General features: G+C 37.0%; 1 protein-coding gene across 5 annotated transcripts in view; it reads left to right on the top strand.

The window, feature by feature from the left end:
• The first annotated feature begins 456 nt into the window (after positions 1–456).
• LOC102075531 (nuclear GTPase SLIP-GC) overlaps positions 457–21,125 on the top strand; it is a 36,212-nt gene continuing 15,543 nt past the window's right edge. Inside the window, exons 1-10 of one of the 5 annotated variants that reach the window (XM_025906217.1) lie at positions 457–729; positions 865–946; positions 1,192–1,304; positions 1,577–1,612; positions 1,932–1,956; positions 2,099–2,185; positions 2,757–2,844; positions 3,749–3,965; positions 4,087–4,308; positions 5,122–5,328. In XM_025906217.1, the coding sequence (XP_025762002.1) occupies positions 880–946; positions 1,192–1,304; positions 1,577–1,612; positions 1,932–1,956; positions 2,099–2,185; positions 2,757–2,844; positions 3,749–3,965; positions 4,087–4,308; positions 5,122–5,328 (1,062 nt within the window). In that variant the 5' untranslated portion in view covers positions 457–729; positions 865–879. Of the gene's footprint in view, positions 730–864; positions 947–1,191; positions 1,305–1,576; positions 1,613–1,931; positions 1,957–2,098; positions 2,186–2,756; positions 2,845–3,748; positions 3,966–4,086; positions 4,309–5,121; positions 5,329–15,865; positions 16,075–17,976; positions 18,042–18,117; positions 18,221–18,818; positions 18,932–21,125 lie in introns of those variants that run through there. The other 4 variants (XM_025906218.1, XM_019355659.2, XM_025906216.1 and 1 more) reach the window with 4 other exon arrangements.

Genomic DNA, 21,125 nt, shown 5'->3' with positions numbered 1-21,125 from the left:
AAACGTCTTCCTTATGCATGAGCTTCATTTGAAAAATTTGGGTTTGTCAACACCCCCAAAAATCATAAATAAGTAACAAACCAGTATATATATATATATATCTATATACCTATATATCTATATGTCTATCTCTTTATATCTATATACAGATATAGATAGATACAGATACAGATATATAGATATAGCAGCTGGATGGTGTAGTGTTAAAACTATGCAAACTGTATAAGTGAGCAGATTCCTAACATGTTGAGCTGTCTGTTGTGATGACCTCTTTTTTCTTCTTTTTTAATGTTTTGTTTTCCAGTTTACTGTAAGTATACATAAAACAATGTTTTTGTCTTGTTTTTAACCCATAACATTTGTAAAGTTTTATCCCTTTGGGTTGTGTAAGACAAAAACAAAACACTGTCTGGCAGGTTGCTACCGCTCTTCCAGCCACTCCCATCTGCGCTGCACAAACACCTCCTCTTCCTGCTTTTCTCAGTTCTCCGTTCTGCTTTTCTCTGCTCCCGCGTTACTCATGTTGGATTTACCTTTCTATTATATGTATAGGTGCAGTTGCACCTGAGCAGTCTGAGCCACACAGTTCCAGTTTGTTTTTAATCGTATCTGTTTGTGGACATTGCTCTTTGCTTGATTTTTATTTTTCCCGCCTGTTCCCTGTTTGTGTCTCACTGCTTCCCTCACATCTCCCTCAGCAGCCTTTTCCTGCATTACTTCTAACAAAAGGTGAGCAGTTTGAACTTTTAATTTGAATTTAATATCAGTGTCTCTGATTATATATGCATTAAAGGAGAAGTTGATCACAAAAGTCTAATCTGTAAAGCAGTACTGTCTGGTTAAATATTAAATTTTATATTTCAGTTTCATTTCTTGGTCATGGATGATTTTGTAAGAACCAAACTGCTTGAATGGGGGCTAAGTGAGTGGGTGGAGAAATTTAAAGGTAAAGTATTAATGTGAATCCCTGATGGGTACAGATATTGATCCTGATGTGATCTGTTGACTCTGAAACAACATCTGATAATATAGATTCTTGTGATTTTTGTCCAAACTGCACAAAATCTTTTTAGACATAAAAGTGAGTTAGATTAAAACTGAAGAGCATTCACCTATTTCACTCATTTAACAAGAATTTCTGAAGCAAGTTGAGAATAATCTTTATCTCTTCAATTTTATCTTTAACTGCAGATAAAGAAATTGATGCAGACAGTCTGTATGATCTTGATGATCAAGAAATTGATCATGTGATCACAAAAGCTGGACCAAGAGTGAAATTCAAGAAGAACCTCAGGCTGTTAAAGGTAATTAATTTCTATCATTTCTATTTTAGTGCATAGAGGTTTGAATTATCTAGATATCATATGTAGTGGGATTTTTGTTAATACTTCACTGATTTGGATTTAAAATCTTTTGATTGTGGTAGGAATAACAAAACTCAAATTAGGAAACAGTCATTTCTTTTCAGTTGAGTTGTTTTGTTGCCTTGAGATTTAGTATCTATACAACAAATGACATTTTTAATACATGTTTAAGTGCTCAATATTGTACACAGCTTTGCACTTTTTATCTGCAGTGTAAACAGGAGCAAGAAGCAGCTGATTTGGCTCAGGTAAGGATTATACTGAATTTCAGACATTTGGGCCAACTGCCTGAGACAAAGTAAAGCTCCTTCTCTGGCTGATAGAGACTGAATCTAAAAACTTAATTCATAGGGGGTTGGTTAATATACATTTTAACCTAGCCTAGCAACTACAACTTGCTGTAGGGGTTCACCGACCTCTACAGGTCTGCATGACTGTGACTTAATTAGGAAAAAGAATTGTCTCATAGGATGAGATGTTTACTAAAAAGCAGGAATGTAATTATAATCTATTCTTCATCAGTCTGCTGGTTGAATAATTATCTGTATAACTCATATTCATCCTCAGGTCTTTCCATCCACAAGTGATACAGGTGAGACACATGCATCGTATTTATTGCATCTCATTAATCTGTTTTAAAGGCAGCACTATTTTGTACAATCAAACTTTGAGAACAACTGTCAGTGCTGAGAGAAACTTTTTTTGTTCTTTCTTTTTTGTTTTTGGCCAATCAGGAAAGAGAAAATCGGATCTTCAAAGTGACCCCAGCAGGTTACAGTCACCAGCTAAGCGACAACGTCTGTCTGTGTCGGGATTTGTAGGTATTTACATCCCTTTCTGAACAATTTTACAGTTGAAGCCACTATAGGGTTAAATTTCTGTGCAGGACAATTTTTCCAAAATATAAAATGTCGGTGTGGCAGGAATGAGGCATGAGTGACCACAATTCTGCATTCTCCAACATACTTTTATCTATGGTTGCTGTTCTAATACACTTCCACACATACCCACAACAACAACAACAACAACAACAACATTACAGGACCCTACACCATTCTTAAGCTAGCGTGAGTGATTACGATGCCACGCAGGTGCGTCTGCCTTCCCTGTCGCGACACCGCCGCCCACGCCCCGCCACAGTCGGTTTCTGCTTTGGTGTTAGAAATTACTTTTTCTTTGGGCTGCTATCAAATTTTAACAGTCAGCATATACATTGCATTGTATATTAATGTCTGTCAGTAAGTTGTCACATTATGCTCCTGATATACTCTAATTCACACTTTCTGTGAATTTTGTGAACAACATTTTTGTTGTTGTTGTTATGAGACTTTACATTGACTAAATGCTAGTTTAGAAATCCTGCTAAATAGTTCTTTACTTTCATGCCCACAGAATCAATCATACTGTCTGATGCAAAAAGCATCATGACATTTGTACATGCCAGACTACATCACCAAGACCAACTCTGTGCTTTCTTGAAGTGAGTATTAAGTTTTCATATTTTGTAATGAACGGGCCTCAGTTTTTTATGTTTTGTAATATATGTGCATGGTTCTACTCATGACCATGTGCAGGTTTCACAAACAGATCAGTTTATTTTTACATTCTACTCAAATCCTTTTGGTTCAATATTCAACCATTTATTTCTAGTGTCAGTCTGTTTGGTATGTTGGTTCTTTATCTATTTTTAATCTCCTAGGACCTGGCGTCCACATATGTGGACATCACATTTTGGGTTGTCTAGACCAAAATACTAAATTCTGCTCTACAAGGGCCTGATATCCACTTACGAGGACATATACATATACTGCCACTGTTCTATCAAAATTAAAACGAATGTCCTTATATGTGGATCACAATTTTTTAGAAACAAAAATCAGGTAAAAAGAAAATATCAGGTAATTCTTTGTTTTTACATTCATCAGGTCCCAATCAGCCCAAATAGCAAAGAGAAATTAAAAATGCATGCCATGAAAGAGTTCGGGTCTTCAGAAGTTAAGTTGTACTTCTGACTAACAACCATACAAATTATAGATGATTTACTGCTTTAGTAGCACTTGAACATCTGAATTTTGATGTGTATCCCACTTAGACTTATAAAATATGTCATCCACTAGCTCTTGGGGAAACATCAGCACTTTTGCTGACAAAGAAGGAAGCTATGGACCAAAACAACAATAAACAATGAGCTGAATAAGTGTATAAAACTGAAACGTCTAATGATAATTCTTTGGATATTCTATAATGACATATATACTATAATGACTATCACTTTTCTTTTATGCATTAGTGATGTCAAAATATTGTTTTAAACCTTTTTAATTGCATTTGAAAATGTTTTCATGACTGAATCGTTTAACCATATTTAAAATCTTGATCAACAGGAAAAAGATCAGTGATTTGGAGACAGACAAGAGGGAGCTGGTTGGTGTCTTTGGTAAAACTGGGGCTGGAAAGAGCTCTTTGATAAATGCCATTATTGAAGAGAAGAATCTTTTACCCTCAGGAAGTATCAATGCCTGCACCTCAGTCATGATTAAATTGGAAGCTAACACCTACAGCTCAAAGTATGAGGCAGAAATTGAGTTCATCACAAAAGAGGTAAATTGAATTATAAAAGTTTCATGTTTACTTAAAACCAAATCATTTGTTACAGTGCAGTTCTGGGGGCTTAAGGCTGGGTACATGCCTCAATAAATAATATGTAAAAATGTTATTTTAGGAGTGGAACGATGAGTTGTGGTCATTTCATCAGTTTTTTTGCAAAAATGGAGATCACGAAACGGAAGATAATGATGATTATCTTGATGCTGTGGAAAAGCTGTCAGCAGTGTATGGAGAAGAATGGAAACAAAAGTCTTCTGAAAACCTCATGGAGAGCAAATATTTCAAAGCAATTCCAGAATTTCTCCAATCCAAGAGGAAGATTTTGACATGTGAATCGGTAAGACAAAAACCCTCATATTACATTATATCTATCATATATATACAACAAAATTAATTAAGTAGTTGGCTTTTTCACATGTTAAGTTTTTAACGACTTTTCAATTGTATTCATAGAAATCCACTACTGAGCACCTTTGGCAAAAAGGGAATCAAAAGGGATAGAAATTTTAGCAAGTTAAGTCTGACAGTTGGTTGCATCAGGAAAGGCAAAGGGGCGTAAAACCCTGTCAATCAAAACATGCTGAGTTACCCGCAGAGGTGACCCCTTGTAAATAAGGGAGCAGTGTAAAGTAGCTTTTTAATGTCTCAAAGTTGTGGACAACTATACAACATGCCCACATGAAGTTGTTTCTGCTAAGAGCAATACTAGTTATAAAGAATGTAAAACTTTTCTTAAATAACTTCTTAAATAAATTTAAATTGTGGCTTGCAATGATCCTTTTTCTTAATTATCAAATGGTTGATCGTTTTAAACAGTTCAAGAAAGCAACAATTTCCATAGAATTTCACGTTACCTGAATTTCCCCTCAGTACCCCTCAGAGTGGGGAACTGTCTTGGTCCAATATAAAACAAGGGGAAGCTACATTATCCTATACTCCTGTGATAGACATACTTGTACAGCTTGTACACAATCTGATCATTTAAATCTAAAATTAAAAACTAATTACTCAACCTTTAGTGGTCCAGTTTCTTTAATTAATTGTTCTTTTGTCATCTTTTATGTCACTGGCTTTTTAATGGTTTTTGTAAAGCACTTGCATTGAGGACTGAAATTAAACTGCACCACTTTACTTTTGTTTTTTATTGCAGGCTAATGAACTCTGTGCAAAAGTTGTCAAGTACACAAGAAGTGATTCAAAACAAGGAGAAGGTAATGAAGGAAAAAAGTGGTTTTGGCCACTAGTGAAGTGTGTGACTGTCAGGGTGCCAAACAATCCTTTTCTCCAGCATGTCACACTTGTGGACCTTCCTGGAAATGGTGACTGTAACAAGAGCAGAGATCAGATGTGGAAAGGGGTAATTCACATTTACTGCTCTTTGCTTATACTGTGTTCTTGTGCAAACAGTACTGTCATCTTTTGATGAAGCACTGAGACATGTTATTCTCCTTAAAGATACTTGGAAATTGTTCTACTGTGTGGATTGTGACTGAAATTAACCGAGCAGCATCAGAGAAAGAGGCCTGGGAGATCCTGGAAAGTGTCAGTAGTCTGATTGGAAATGGTGGCAAATGTCAGCAAATTCATTTTATCTGCACCAAGTCTGATCTTCTTGATGATTCAGATGATCTGTAAGTACATTTTGCATGCTGACCAACTACAGGGTGTTTCCATTTAAAATCAAGCTAGGTGAGACAAACAATAAAGCACAGCGTTGAGCCTTTTTTGTAATGAATGCAGAACATTTGGGTCAAAAGAAGCCTCAGATGCTGAGACAATTTTATAAAGTTTACCAAATAAGGTGGACTGAGTAATGAACAGAGAATTGCCCGGTCAGAAGGAAATTGAGTTATTTAAGAGAGGCACAGGCAAGGGTTTGGAACAGCAAGAGGGGCTGAAGAATAAAATAAGAGAGGGAGGAGAAAGAGATGCAAAGATGTCATCATGGTAGCTTTATGTATGGGTACAAAATCTATGAGATTATAGGAAACTTCCTAACAAATCATGGTCCAATGAGAACATGCTGACATGTCTCATAATGCTTTAAGATTAATAACAATAATAATAGTGTGCAAAAGCCACCTAGGCAAAGCTCAGCTTGGTCACAAAGGGAGTCCCTCACATCTCCACCTAAAAGCCAAAACCACACAACCTCCTACAAACTGATGATGGTGGACAGAACATATATATATATATATATATATACATATATACATATATATATTTACATTTCTTTTAGTTCATCAGCTGATGTCCATGATCTAATCACTGAAAGAAATGTGCAAGCCACGGATGCAATAAAGAAAGAATTCAACAAGCAAAGCAAAATTAGGGTGAGTTTTGTAGCCTGTCAGAAAATCTAATGCAAAGACTCTCCAAGAATGCTTTCAAATCAAATCACATTTTTCCCTAGAAACACTTCACTGATGACAGTTTCAAAGTGTTCACAGTGAGCTCCAAAGAGTTCCTAAAAGAAAACTACTTAAGTCCAGAAGAAACTGGTAGGTGCAGTCTCCTTTGAAATAACTGAAACGTATGGGGGGCCAGAAGTGACCAAATTAACTAATAAAATATACCATTAGGCCAATAAGCCAAAACAACAATTAATTAAATGCCCAATCATTTCATTTAAAACATGTAATAAATTATTTATTCAAATGTTTATTTAATTAATTATACATTTAATCAGCTAATTATTGACACATTTAATTAATTATTTAATTATGTATTTCTTACATTTATTTTGGCACTCTTGGTCCTGGCACTGTCTTCATGAATTTATTTTAGCTGTCAGTCTCACCCATCAACTTTAGGGGGCGGGGTTAAGGCTGTTCGAGTCAAAACCATAGCTGTGGCCTGACTATTCTTTAAGTGGGCGTTTCTCTGCGCCAACAAGGACATGTAAAACCTAACTGAGCTGTACTTTGAAAAACCCAGTTTGTGTGTCACCAAATACACTTTAAATATTTTTTTTAGCCGAGAATGTAATGTTTTAATCTTCAGATATCTGGTTGGTGTGTCAAGATAGAGCCTATTTGCAAAAGTGCTTCAATGATTTGGAAAATGTCTGTCCAGCCCAGTCTCACGACAAAGTGTGTGATAGGCCTGCTCGCAAGTGCTCGAGCTGTTATACCGCCGACAAAGCTCAGGTCCTGGTGCACAACTGTCATAACCCCAGCTGACTGGAGGTTGAACACCAACTTCCTTTACTGAGGTTATATCTGTCGGGTCTTTATCTCCTGATGCTCCTATGTGTCATACTTGTTTCAGTCGCCAATTCTTAATTAAAACTAACATTAAAATTATGTTTAAGGAGGAGAGAGAGCAAATAAATCTGATGAACTTTGACTTTTACATTCAATAACCAGTGTCACCTGTGCATAAACGCATAATCTTTTTTTAAAAGAGATAACGGCGTTGGTGTTTCCCTCATATATTAACTGTCAGGTTTAAGTGTATCAGGCTTATTAGACACTGTGAAACATACAGACTTCACAATGTTCAACTAAAATTTTCATTGTGAATATTAATCATGAAGGTAAACAAGCAGTCCAGCTGCTGTCTTTGAGCCCTGTATACCAAGAGCGAGATCAGCATATCCAGGATATTTTTCAGTGTTCTGGAATCACTGACCCTAACACTGGGACCAGGATAAATGCTCACACAAAGCTGGTTGTCAGCTCTCTAAGTTAACCCAGGGTTTCCCAGGGCAGGCACAAAGTGTTGGCAGCATCAAATTAATCTAACGGTCATATACGTCACAGGTCATATCGGTATTCTTTTACAGAAAATCATCTTTATCAGACTATTCCAAAGAGGTGAGAGCTAAAACTTTAAAACTTTAATCAGAGCCGATCCGATTTGCTTAGTTGTAAATGAAACAGTGAAGTAAACATGGCCCGACAGACAGAACCTGAGTAAATTATGTCTGGTGTTTAATCTCCACTGAGAGCTAAAACTCAGCAGAGGTATTAAAGCTGTGTGCCGTTGATTTGATATCAGCTGCTGATAAAGTGGGTTCGCCTATGAGGTGCTCTTTAGTTTTCTAAGTGTCCATCACTCTCTGTAAATCCCGTTTGTCATGTTTAACCCACGTCAGTCACTCTGAGGGAAACAAGCTCCAGCAGCTCTGCGCTCAGGAAAAAAACTACATTTGATTATCTTGTGCAGAATATTGCTCCGACATTACGTTATATCAAGCAGCAGTGCCCACGTTAAACTGTGACGATCACCATTTAACGTGAGTCTGTTCCCGAATCAGCAGCAGGTGCTAAACAGCTGACAGGTGAGCAGCATGTATGCAGGTAAACTGAGGGTCCATCAAGCGGATCGCTGGTGCTGTGAGGAAAAAGTCGGCTTGTTATTTATGTTACAGAAACACAGAGACACAAGACCAGGTGGAATTTTAATTAAAATAATTTCACTGTTGTATGAAGATAATATTGATCCGTGTATGCATTTGTAGGAGCTGGAGAGGATGGAGACCTTTGCTGACTGTTAGCAAAGCTAGCGACTTCTCCAAAAACATCGGAGAACTTTTGCAAACATATTCTACGTTGACAACCTGACCTGATACATGAAGATTACGCCACTAAATTCTCAGCTAAAACAATATTAAAAGTACAGTTTATGACAGAAAAAACGGGGTATTTTAAAACTTTGCTTACAGTTTAGAGCACCACCATTGCCGCTTGTGTTTTGAAATGCATTCTGGGATACCTGGCTGCCCCAAGTCCACACTATCACCACTTCATAGCAGTCAATTATTTAGGATTGAACTGTCTTGACTTACTTTGCACTGTAACAATTCAGATGTTAGACAAGCAGCGTTTGCAGTATTAACCCCGCCCCCTGACTTTGATGGGTGAGGCTGACAGATAAAATAAATTCATGAAGACAGAGGCAGGGCCGAGAGTGCCAAAATGAATTAAATAAATACATCATTAAATAATTAATTAAGTATGTCATTAACAAAATAAAATTTGAAATAAATAAATGCTTTAAATGTAATGAATCGACATTTAATTGATTATTGAAATATTTATTTAACTAATTAATTCCAAATTTAATTAAATAATGAAACATATAATTAATTATTTAATTGCATTTTTAATTCATTCATTTTGATAATCCTGGTCCTCCATAGGATTGCACTTGTTTTTTTTACTTTACCTTGACTGAAAGAAGAATTATTTAATTTCAAATAAGTATCTAATGTAAAAATGTAACATTGAAATTTATTTTACAGAAATACCCAAACTTCAGAGATTTTTGCAAGATCTCAATGACTGTCACTCAGAGACAGTAAACTATGTGACTCGAGCTCACAGGATTCTGTCTTTGATTCAAGGAGCCATCTCCAGAGGAGTGGTAAGGTCAAGTAAAAGATACACAACAACATTCTCTTACATGTTGGGATTTATGAATTGTGTTTGTGTCTGATTTTGGTTTTGCTATATTTATTCAATTATGAGTTATTGGTTGACTGATTCATAAGGTTTTGATGCTCCATTTTTGTTTCTCAGGTCCTTATTACAGGAGAGTGGCTTTTAAAACCAACTGAATTTCATTAATCTCTTTAAAAAACCCAACAAGTGGTTTTCATGGTTTTATTCCTTCAAATGTTTTTCAGGATAGTAAAAAAGGCGAGGTGTGTGAAGAACTTGAGAGAAACATGAGCCTCCAACTTGATAATGTCAGAAAAGAAATGGAAGACACCTATACGGCTTTTAAAAAATGTCTTGATGATGGTGTTGAGAAATCCAAATGTTCATATGGAGAAAAACTCAAGAACTTCTTGTATGATGTATGTATTTTAATCATAGTTAAAATACATACAGATTTTACATGACAATGTCAAATGCAATAATTCTGTGTTTTCTTTTTTGTTACAGGGAAAGAATGGTGGTGCTTTTTACAATTTACTGAAGTGTGTTGTTGAGAATGGTGGCGTCTACAAACCAAAAAAGGGGAAACCAATAAACCTTAACATGAAGTTGGCTTCCTGTCTGATTGACAGCATTGGTGCAGAATTCAGAAAGACCTTCCTGTAATAAAAAAAAAAAATGTTCTAAACAGTCACATAATATTATCCAGGATATGTAATTCATAACATATAAACTTGCCAATTCTGTCATTATAAACCGTAATGTTTACTTGTTTTAGAAATGAAGTAAAATGTGGAGCATTCAGCGGAGTCATCAATACATTTACACTTAACGCTGATTCTCTGATTGAAGAGTACCAAAATGCTGAACTACAGCTCAGATTCCTCAAGACAGAGGTAAGAGATGAGACTTTCTATACATTAGCCCATTGATAAACAATAAGTAAAGTTCATCTATACTTCATGTTTTTTCTCTCAGGAAGAAAAGATTGAGGCAAAATTAAACAGAATCATCCAGAAGCAGATGAAAAAAGTCTACAGCAGTCTGACAGAGACAGTTGAGAACATTATGGAAGAAGGCTACAAGAGTAAGAAATAAGATCAGAGCTTTACAACTTATCACTTAAACAGATATTTATGTTTGTTATTATTCAGCATAAAAAGTCTGAAGAGTTTTCTGTCTTTTTGTAGAGGCTTTAGCATTTACAGGAGAAGACACACTGTACAACATGAGGGAGACTATTAAAAACCATGTGCACTCAAAGAAGGACATGTTTGAGCAGGCAAAAAATACCATGTTGGAGAAGTTGCACGATTTGATGGTTTGTCGTGTTTTACGAAGAATTACGATGAACATATTTTGTCATAACTCACCTGAAGGCTTTTTCTGTATTTAACTGGAATAGACTTATACAGAAATGTATGTTTCCATTTATATTTTTCATCCAGTCTGAGAACCTTCTAAATACAACCTTAGCACAATATCTTGGTCTGTGGTAAGTGATGAAAAATTTTACATTTTTAAATTAGGTATACGTCTTGGAGACTCTGGAGAAAACTATGAAAGAATCTATTGGACTTTCATTCAAGGCTGAAGAGTGCTTACTCCCAGGTAAACAGGACAGTTTGATGTAATTACATTGGTTCTAATTGTTTGCCTTTCCTCTTTATCTTTGCAATCTTGCAGCTGATAACAATAAGGGTGTCTATTTATCTTTTTTTTTAAATTAATTCATTACTCATTTAGTCACACATTTACGTATGTGTGTCACTCTGGGAGGAAACAATTCAAAAAAAGTTTTGTTTTTCAGATGTTTCAACAGAGCTTAAGATGGTGAAGAAACATTATGATCTACTTGTAGGCACTCCAGATGATGAAATATAACTGGGTAAATCCTAAGATTTTATCTTCAGTATGAAATTATTGTTGTTAGTTTTAAAAAAATGTCAGTGTTTTTGTCTTTAATAGACAATAGATTCTGTTTGCTTGCTTTGGCTCTGATGGAGGCGGACGCATCTCTCTCCCTCTCCCTCTCTTATCTTTCCTGCTTGGCTTCTCATGTCTTATATCTAGTCGTCTCTATCTCTAACCCCAGAAGAGCCTCTCAGTCCTGATCTCTAATACCTAAAGAAGAACTATGAATTTGATCAACTGATCCCTAAAAGCAATTGACACTCACTTCTCGATGAAAAGCCTGGGTTCGGGAGAGTTCAACTGTCCTGGAGGGACGTTCCCTGCCGGATACACGATGGCAGCAGAAGTGGCATGTCGTGTGCCTGGCGGGACTTTCGACTGAGGACATTGAAGACATCTACCTAGTTGGAATCATGATAACAGGATTCTTGCTGATCGGAGATGGCTTGGCCCTGGTTTATTGGAAATTGAAGAAAGCAGTGACACACTCACCTACCCTCACCCATCCCAAACGCCTCCGATGCATGTCACGTGCTTACGTGGTGTACATGTGAATATTCATGTCATGTGCTTTTTTGTGCTAAGGTGTTTTTTTAATGTCCTCAAACTGGTCTCCCAGTTAGGAGCCTGTTTTAAGTCTTTTTTTTTTTTTTGTCTCCTCTTGTCCCTGATGTGTGTACCTTCACTGATTTTATTTATGGCATGGCTACGTCTGCATTACAGTTTTTGGAACTATGAAATCACTATAATAGTGTAGAAATGTGTATTTAACCTCTGTGGGATTATAATATTACCTTATGCCACGTTAGACCCCTAATTAAAGATTGTGAAATTATTATGTAGTTTTAGTTTGCATTATTCTCCTGAATTAGAAGAAGGTGATAACTATTATATTTGTTAAATTGATTTGTATTAAATTAGACTGCTGATTTATTGTAATAATAATAATGCATTAGATTTATATAGCGCTTTTCAAGGCACCCAAAGCGCTTTACAATGCCATTATTCATTCATACACTGGTGGAGGCAAGCTACGGTTGTAGCCACAGCTGCCCTGGGGCAGACTGACAGAAGCGAGGCTGCCATAACGCACCATCGGCCCCTCTGGCCAACACCAGTAGGCGGTAGGGTAAAGTGTCTTGCCCAAGGACACAACGACCAGGACAGAGAGGCCGGGGATCGAACCGGCGACCTTCCGGTTACAGGTGCCCATCCCAACCCCCTGAGCCACGGTCGCCCCATAATGTAAATGAATGATATTGTCTTATGATGTATTATACTGCTGAGTTATAAGAAATACTGTGTGCAGAGAGTCAGGGCCTCTCTGTTCTGATAGCAGAAAAACAAGGAGCCGAGGTCATAACTTAGGCGCCGTGTGAGAGGAAGAATGTGAATGTTTAGGCTTTTACGACTATGTGGGGGCCACTAGAGGCTATAAGAGTTTGAGTAACCCTCCACCAGTTGGAGATTTGCTGTGACCCTCTGCATGCATGTCTCCCCATCCGGATGGTTTATGCTCATAAAGTGTTGAATTGTATGGAAATAAATAATTGTTGATTGAGCATTTATACACCGCGTATTGTCCTTCCTTGAGCCCAAAGATTAAAAGAATTGGGAGATTTTAACACCTCCTAAGACCCGAACTCTTCCACGGCATGCATTTTTAATTTCTCTTTGATATTTGGGCATATTGGGGCCCGATGAATGTAAAAACGAAGAATTACCAGATTTTTTTTTTTACTTTATTTTTGTTTTTAAGAAAAATGAGAGCCACATATGAGGATATTCGTTTAAAATTTCGATAGAACAGTAGCAGTATAATGTCCTCGTAAGTGGATATCAGGCCCTTGTAGAGCAAAATTGGAGGCCTTGTTATTATTTGGTGGGCCTGTTTTATTTCCTTTTGTTCAGGTCATCATTAGTGGCTCCTCCCATCCATTATGAGAAAAGGAGTTCACCTGTTTGGGAACCTATGTAAGGTGATATTCTTTTAAGATGGCGGCCACCCTCCCCCTCCTCTAAGAAGGCTGGGGCTTTTCTGGCACCCAATTTAGGATTTTTTTTTTTTCCCCCCCGGCTTTTGTGGCTTTTGCGGTTATTTCTAGTTTCAGTCACTTGTTGGTTATAGGTAAGCACATAGCTGTTGTTTTTTTCTCCTTTACCTCTGTTTGTGCTTAATAAATGAATATGGTAAAATTATTTGTGTGGAATTCCCTTCTTTGTCATGTCTCTAACAAGCTGTGCATATTAATAATACTACTTACAATAATATTAATAATAATAATGATAATAATAATGATAATGATAATAATGATGATGATGATAATAATGATAATAATAATTCATTTTATTTGAGGGTGCCTTTCTAAAACCCAAGGTCACCTTACAAAGAGAAAAAGATAAACATGGATAAAGATCAATAAAACAGTAGATTAAAATAGATTAAAATTAATTAAAATACAAAAAAAACCCACAAATAAAAAAAACAACCAAGATTTGACAACAAGTAAAATCTGACTTAAATAAGGGAAGGGAATCTATTTTTCTTATAACTGGAGGAAGTGAGTTCCAGAGCCTAGGAGCAGAGCGACTGAAAGCTCTGTTCCCCATTGTGATAAGACGAGCAAAAGGAACAACAAGATGAATGGCAGATGAAGATCTGAGAGAGCGGGAAACAGTGGTGATATGAAGCAGATCACAAAGATAAGGAGTGGCAAGGTTATGGATGCGCTTAAATGTGAGAACTAAAATTTTAAAGTTTATCCTAGCTTGTATGGGTAACCAGTGAAGCTGTTGAAGAATTAGGGTGTTATGGTCTCTTAAGGGAGTATGAGTTATGACCCGAGCTGCAGGATTCTGAAGAAGATGAAGTTTATGGAGGGACTTATTGGGGAGACCAAATAAGAGGGAGTTGCAATAATCAGTCAGAGAAGTAATAAGACTATTGAGAAGGATGGCAGCAGCATGGGGAGTAGGGAACTAAGCAAACTAAGCAACCAACTTTATTTGACACATACACAATCATACAAAGTACACCATGTATAAAATGCTTGTGTCCGAGCTGTGGACTGGCTGCAGACGTAGCTGCGCCATTCCAGGGCTTGGTTTTAGCATGGGGGGTATAGCCAGGACCCTTACTGGATACCGGGTGGGAAGGGACGAAGTCGATTAATGTTACATAAGTGAAAGTATGCAGACCAGGTTATGTAATTAATGTGAGACTGAAGTGAGAGAGTACTGTTAAATATGGCACCCAAACTCTTTACAGTAATACCTAGTTTAACAATTATTATTCACACCAAATACAAGCTTTATACTGACAAACAATGTGAATGGAATTGTAGGAGAAATAATAATATATTTTAATATTGCATTGTTAATCGCCAATTAATGGCCAATCACATTATATGGTGCTACTATAACTAGTAGCTGCCATCTGAGCAGCTGTTAGAGGTTGGCCACTTACTCAGATGATGTCGTTTGATCAGCCTGGGCCTGGGTGGGCACTTAATAGCTTTAGAGCTTTGTTCGAGTTTTCTTCTGCCCATATCAGTATATATATATATATGTATATCTAATATATATATATATATATATATATATATATATATATATAGATATAGATATATATATATAATATGCAAATCAGTATTTCAAAATAAATTATTTATCCAATTAAACACTTTAAATTCAACTTGGATTTTCACAAAAATGGAAAATTAAAAACCTTGATATTTGAATTCATTTACTTATTTCTCTTTTTTTAAATTGTAACTTGAAAATCTGTTTTTTCTAATTTGGAATATAAAAATGATTTTTGAAATGAGGTTTTTATTGAGAGTTAAAAAATTTGTGAAATCTGTTTTAGTTTGAAGTATTTATTAATTGATTAATAATTCATTTTGAAACATTGATTTATAAATTGTTATTAAGTTATTAAGTAATACATTAATTTAGTAATTTTTAAATGAATAAAATAATTTTGTATTTTGTTACACAATTCATTATTTTAACACAGATGCACTTCGATGCACTGGACTCTTCTGGTCCTCCATATTGACATCATTGGTTTCTTGCTCTTCTCCCTAATATCCCGCAACACACACACGCACACACACACGTCTGCCCCGTGCATGATGTAATGTTTGTTTTTGTTGTGACTGTGTGTAAAGCAATGATGGCAGGGAGGAGGGCGTTCCTCCTGAATGAAGTATTTGAATTAGCCTCATACGACTTGCAAATGAATGTGATGCAAATGGCTTGATCATAGTTTTTACTTGCCAGAGTTTCAGTTTCTATTTGTGTAAAATAAATGCAAATAAATGTAAAAATAAATGTCTTCGAAGATATTTATTTTCACACTTGTCCTCGAGACTATCTATTACTCTGGATGACATTACGTTTGCGTCAAATATGTTCTTCAATGTGAATATTAAACAAATATGTGGGACTGCTTTAAAGGGGTTATATCCCCCCCAATCCGGATCTGTTATACCTCGTCAATCTTCGACACAAAATTAAAGAAAGGGGGATTATTTCAGAATAAAAATACTGGTACAATATCACTGGAATCAGGGAATTAGATGCCCTTCCATCTAAGCATCCCTCACTAGCTCACCTGTTGCTGTATACATCCGGGTCTTCGTCACCTGCCTTCTCGAGCTGTTATAGGTAAAAGTCGTGTAAATTTTTCTGCTCCCTCCGACTGAATTGGTTACATTTTGGTTGATTGGTGCTACTCGTGTTTTTGTAGAGATCACCTGCGGATTGTTTCCTCTGAAGTTTCCCTCCATCGACTGCTGGTATGTTTTAATTCTGTGCGTTTATTGATTTTACTTCGCAGTAAACAGGTGTGTTTATAGGTCGTAGCTGCAGAAACCTCCACTCTGAGAATTGGAAGACGCCGTTTGTAACTTTGATTTTTCACGTCTTTTACTGCAAATGCTAATTTTACCGTGTATTAACAGCATGTCTGTCCCTGGGTGGGCGGCTGATAGCATTACAGTGGAGCCGCTACTGTTTCTCTGGCATACACTTACAGAAGTGCTGCTGCTTTGCCTTTATGCTTTGTTTTCTCCCTTCTTTCGTTCGGGTTTTATTCTTCCCACTTCAATAACTGTCTGGCCAGTAATTTGATCTTGATCGTTTGATCTTTGTGCATTGCTCTGGTTTAAGATTTTAGAATAGCCTTTAAGCCGTATGTAGAAGCCTGTTAATGTGTTTTTGATCTATTGAATTATTCAATTCGAGCAGTTTGAGTATATAACAACTTATATTAATTGTGTGTGATCAACAATAACAGTGGAGCTACTCATTACTGAGTTCATGTTTGGAATTTTGATTTCTGTTTGGGGGGTTTACTGGGGTTTTTCGGAGGTGTGGTCCTAAACTTTTGATCAACTGTAAAACAGCCTGTTTCAGTTTAAGCGTTGTTTTCAATAACCTTCTAAAAATGTTTTGTTTCACTCCCATTTCTTCTTTTTGCATGTTCGAGCTCCAGTTGGAACCTTGTTAAAATCCAACCATACAAAATATGATTTTTTTGTGCCATTTTTCAAGTGGTCTTAAACTTTTGTTACACCATTGGAATAGGCCCTTTTTCTGTTTTCTAGCTGCAGCTGCACCAGTGTTTCTGCAGTAGGATTAATCACAGAGGCTTTTTTTTTTTAGATGAATATTTTAGATAAATTAATAACTTGTTTCCTTTCATCAGGGGCTGATGCAATAAAATGGAAGTGACTGGATGCCTTAGTGGTGGGACCTTCCATGTGCCTTGATTATTTATGGACCTCTGGTTTAAACTGCACCATAGTGTGTGTGCAAGACAGGGATGGGGAACTCAAAATCTTGTCTTTTTGAGTCTCAGGTTGAAGTAGAAGCTTTGCTAATATTGACCTGTGAATATTTAATGGATTCAGTGCAGCTGCCGAATAGATCACCTTCAGTGTCATTAAAAACACTGATAATGTTACTTAGGACAAAAACACATCATAGTTAATCAAGGCCGTTTTAATAAGGTTAAAGTTTTACCCAGTTATGAAACAGCAAAACTGAGTTTATATTTGGTAAATGCATATATTCCTGTATCTTTTGGAAAGTTTTGTATTAGGCGAAATTGTATATTATTTATATATATTTTTATTTTAAACATAGTTTTGGAAGTGGGTAACCCAGACTGTTTTTGTGCTGTTTTATCAAAATTGTGTTGACATTCTGACAAAATAGTAAAGAATCTGAGTGTCTCCAAAGAGCACATTTGCTTGTCATACCTAACAGTTACTGTTAGTTTTGTTTTTTCTTTATGTATTTGTTTACCAAAGTTATTTCTTTTTACATTTTTCCTAGCTGGGTTTTTTCCCACATTCAAACAAAACTAAATGTCAGTGTTCCTATATTTAGTCTTTCACTCACTCCTTATTTTTACATATCCACTAAGATCCTATACTCAAACATCCAGCCATTTCCATCACCTCAGCAATAACACTAGCTCTTCCACCTTCTCGCACTTACCCATACTCATTCCCTGACTAGCATCTGTTTATGTTCAGATCTGGTTCCACTCACCTCCTTTTGTTCTACTTACCTTCTCTTGCTTTTTGCTTTTTTTTTTTTTTTTTTGTTTAACCTTAATCGACTTTTGTTTTTAAAACTTCTACTTATTGTTGGACTTCTCCTTTTTTGTTTTTGTTCCTGACTGTTCTCAGTCTATGCCTTCTTGCTGACTTCACCCTCTCTGAAAGAATCTTTTCTACCGCATCTTCAATAGCAGGTAAACTATTTGAACTTTTGCTCTAAACGTATTTTTTATATAACTGCCTATTCCTAGCCATTTTGTTGTTCTTTAGAAATTACAATTTATCTTTCAGTTTCTCTTTTTGGTCATGGATGATTTTGTGCGAGAAAAACTGATTGAATGGGATCTACAAAAGTGGATGGATAAATTTGAAGGTAAGGTATTACTATGCATCACTGATGAGCACAGATATTAATGTGATGTTTAATATGACAATTTGGCAAGCGAAAGGTCACTGGATTGTTTTTGGATTTGGTGCTGTATCAGGAAGAGCATATTGCCTTATGAAGCATTTGGAACCACCCACTGTGGCAACAACTCGTAGCAAGAGAGTAGCCAAAGAAGCTTTTGTGAATACTGAAAAATAATCTGTTATTGTAGACATAAATGCTGCAACTTTGTTCTGCAGCAAAGCAGTTAATTTTCCTACTGTACTGGAGTAGTACATATGCACAAACGGCAACACACTGGTACATTTTATACATCTCAATAATAGTTATAATAGTGACTTTTCTGTAGCATCTTGTAGGTTGTTAAATTAACAGAGAAAAGTAAAATATAAATTAATAAAAGAAAACCCAACTGACATGCCTTCAATTCAAACAGCCAATGTATTAAATTACCCCTGTGAGGGCAAATTACACTTTAACTGCTGTGTCAATAACTAAACTCTCCTTCCTCAAATGCATATGTGTAGTAATTTTAAAATGATTTGCACTTCTGCATTACTAAGATTTAAATTTTTAATTACAGATGAAGAAATTACACAGGAAAGCTTATATGAACTTAATGATGAACTCATTCATAAGTTGATTCCAAAAGTTGGACCAAGATTAACGTTCAAGAAGAAATTAAAGCAGTTAAAGGTAATTGTACTGGTGTTGTGTTTATTTTGCTGCTCTCTTTTGTTTGCTTGTTTTCTCTTTTTTTTTTCTCGTAACAGGTGATCTGGGAGATTTTTGTTTTTCTTTTTAAGTGCCCTTTCTCACTGTCCCTCTTCCACTCTGTTTTTTCTTTTCTTTCATCTTTCTTTCTGCCTTTCCTATCCCCCAGCCATGTCTGTCCCATCTGTAACAACTGAAAATAAAAATAAAATAAAATAAATAATAACAACAAAGGTCAATCAAATGGACCAATACAGCAAAGCCGTGATGATCCACTTGATAAAGTAAATCCGTTGGGTATCTTTGTTGGCCTTCAGACAACAATTCTGACGGCTAAAGAACCAAACGGGACAGGCACAGAAATAGATTAATTAATTAATTAAAAAAGGTAATTGTACTGCATGTAATTAGTATTTCTAAAGTTATTTTGCATATTGTTATATTTGGTCTGATAAATCTCAATTTCTGTGAATTTATATTAGAATTGGATTCAAAGGCATAGATTTGATTTTGGCATTGGTGGGGATGGATGATGCAACCACCGAACCCTGCCCTGTTTCTTTTTTTTTTTTTTTAAAGTTTCAAATACAGTCATGACAATAAAAGAATATGACTTTAAGGACTTAACAACATTACTTCAGTTATAGTACAGCAACATCTCTGATACATTAGCACTAAGGGAACACTGAATGACCTGGTGGTTTTTGTCCATAAAACTACTCATCTAAGATTACCACAAAGTAAAAGACCTCTCAGCAAAATTCTGCAACATTTTAGGCACTATTGCCCCGATCAAATCAGTGAGCTGGGATTTTTTATTCTAAACATGAACTACTCTTACAGCAACAGACATGAACTACTGGTGCCCCACACAACAACTCAATGGCCACTGTGTGAAGGAGCCAAACACATGCCTGCTCCTCTCGTTAACTGAGATGAACTGCTGGCATATCTGTTTTACATCTATACTGTCCAGTCTCTCCTGGTGGACATGGCAACACGTTATTCATGGTTACATACAATTTTAGACAGATGTGGGCCAAAGCCTAGCACATACTTGCCATACTTGAGACCTCAGAATTAGGGAGACATTCTATATATATATATATATATCTATATCTATATATCTATATCTATATCTATATATCTATATAAAAACACCCAGCACGCCCCTGCGGGCGGTTTATCCTTCAAGCTCGGGTCCTCTACCAGAGGCCTGGGAGCTTGAGGGTCCTGCGCAGTATCTTAGCTGTTCCCAGGACTGCGCTCTTCTGGACAGAGATCTCCGATGTTGTTCCCGGGATCTGCTGGAGCCACTCGCCTAGCTTGGGAGTCACCGCACCTAGTGCTCCGATTACCACGGGGACCACAGTTACCTTCACCCTCCACATCCTCTCGAGCTCTTCTCTGAGCCCTTGGTATTTCTCCAGCTTCTCGTGTTCCTTCTTCCTGATATTGCTGTCATTCGGAACCGCTACATCGATCACTACAGCCGTCTTCTTCTGTTTGTCTACCACCACTATGTCCGGTTGGTTAGCCACCACCATTTTGTCCGTCTGTATCTGGAAGTCCCACAGGATCTTAGCTCGGTCATTCTCCATCACCCTTGGGGGCGTCTCCCATTTTGACCTTGGGACTTCCAGGTTATACTCGGCACAGATGTTCCTGTACACTATGCCGGCCACTTGGTTATGGCGTTCCATGTATGCCTTGCCTGCTAGCATCTTGCACCCTGCTGTTATGTGCTGGATTGTCTCTGGGGCATCTTTACACAGCCTGCACCTGGGGTCTTGCCTGGTGTGATAGACCCCAGCCTCTATGGATCTTGTACTCAGAGCTTGTTCTTGTGCTGCCATGATTAGTGCCTCTGTGCTGTCTTTCAGTCCAGCTTTGTCCAGCCACTGGTAGGATTTCTGGATATCAGCCACCTCCTCTATCTGCCGGTGGTACATACCGTGCAGGGGCCTGTCCTTCCATGATGGTTCCTCGCCTTCCTCCTCTTTCTTGGGTTTCTGCTGCCTGAGGTATTCACTGAGCACACTGTCAGTTGGGGCCATCTTCGTGATGTATTCGTGGATGTTTCTTGTCTCATCCTGGACTGTGGTGCTGACACTCACCAGTCCCCGGCCCCTTCCTTCCGCTTAGCGTACAACCTCAGGGTGCTGGACTTGGGGTG

Source organism: Oreochromis niloticus, linkage group LG4 (assembly GCF_001858045.2).
Source record: "Oreochromis niloticus isolate F11D_XX linkage group LG4, O_niloticus_UMD_NMBU, whole genome shotgun sequence".
Classification (NCBI taxonomy): domain Eukaryota; kingdom Metazoa; phylum Chordata; class Actinopteri; order Cichliformes; family Cichlidae; genus Oreochromis; species Oreochromis niloticus.
The sequence above is the reverse complement of the archived record's forward strand: the minus strand, read 5'-3'. Positions and strand labels throughout refer to the sequence as shown.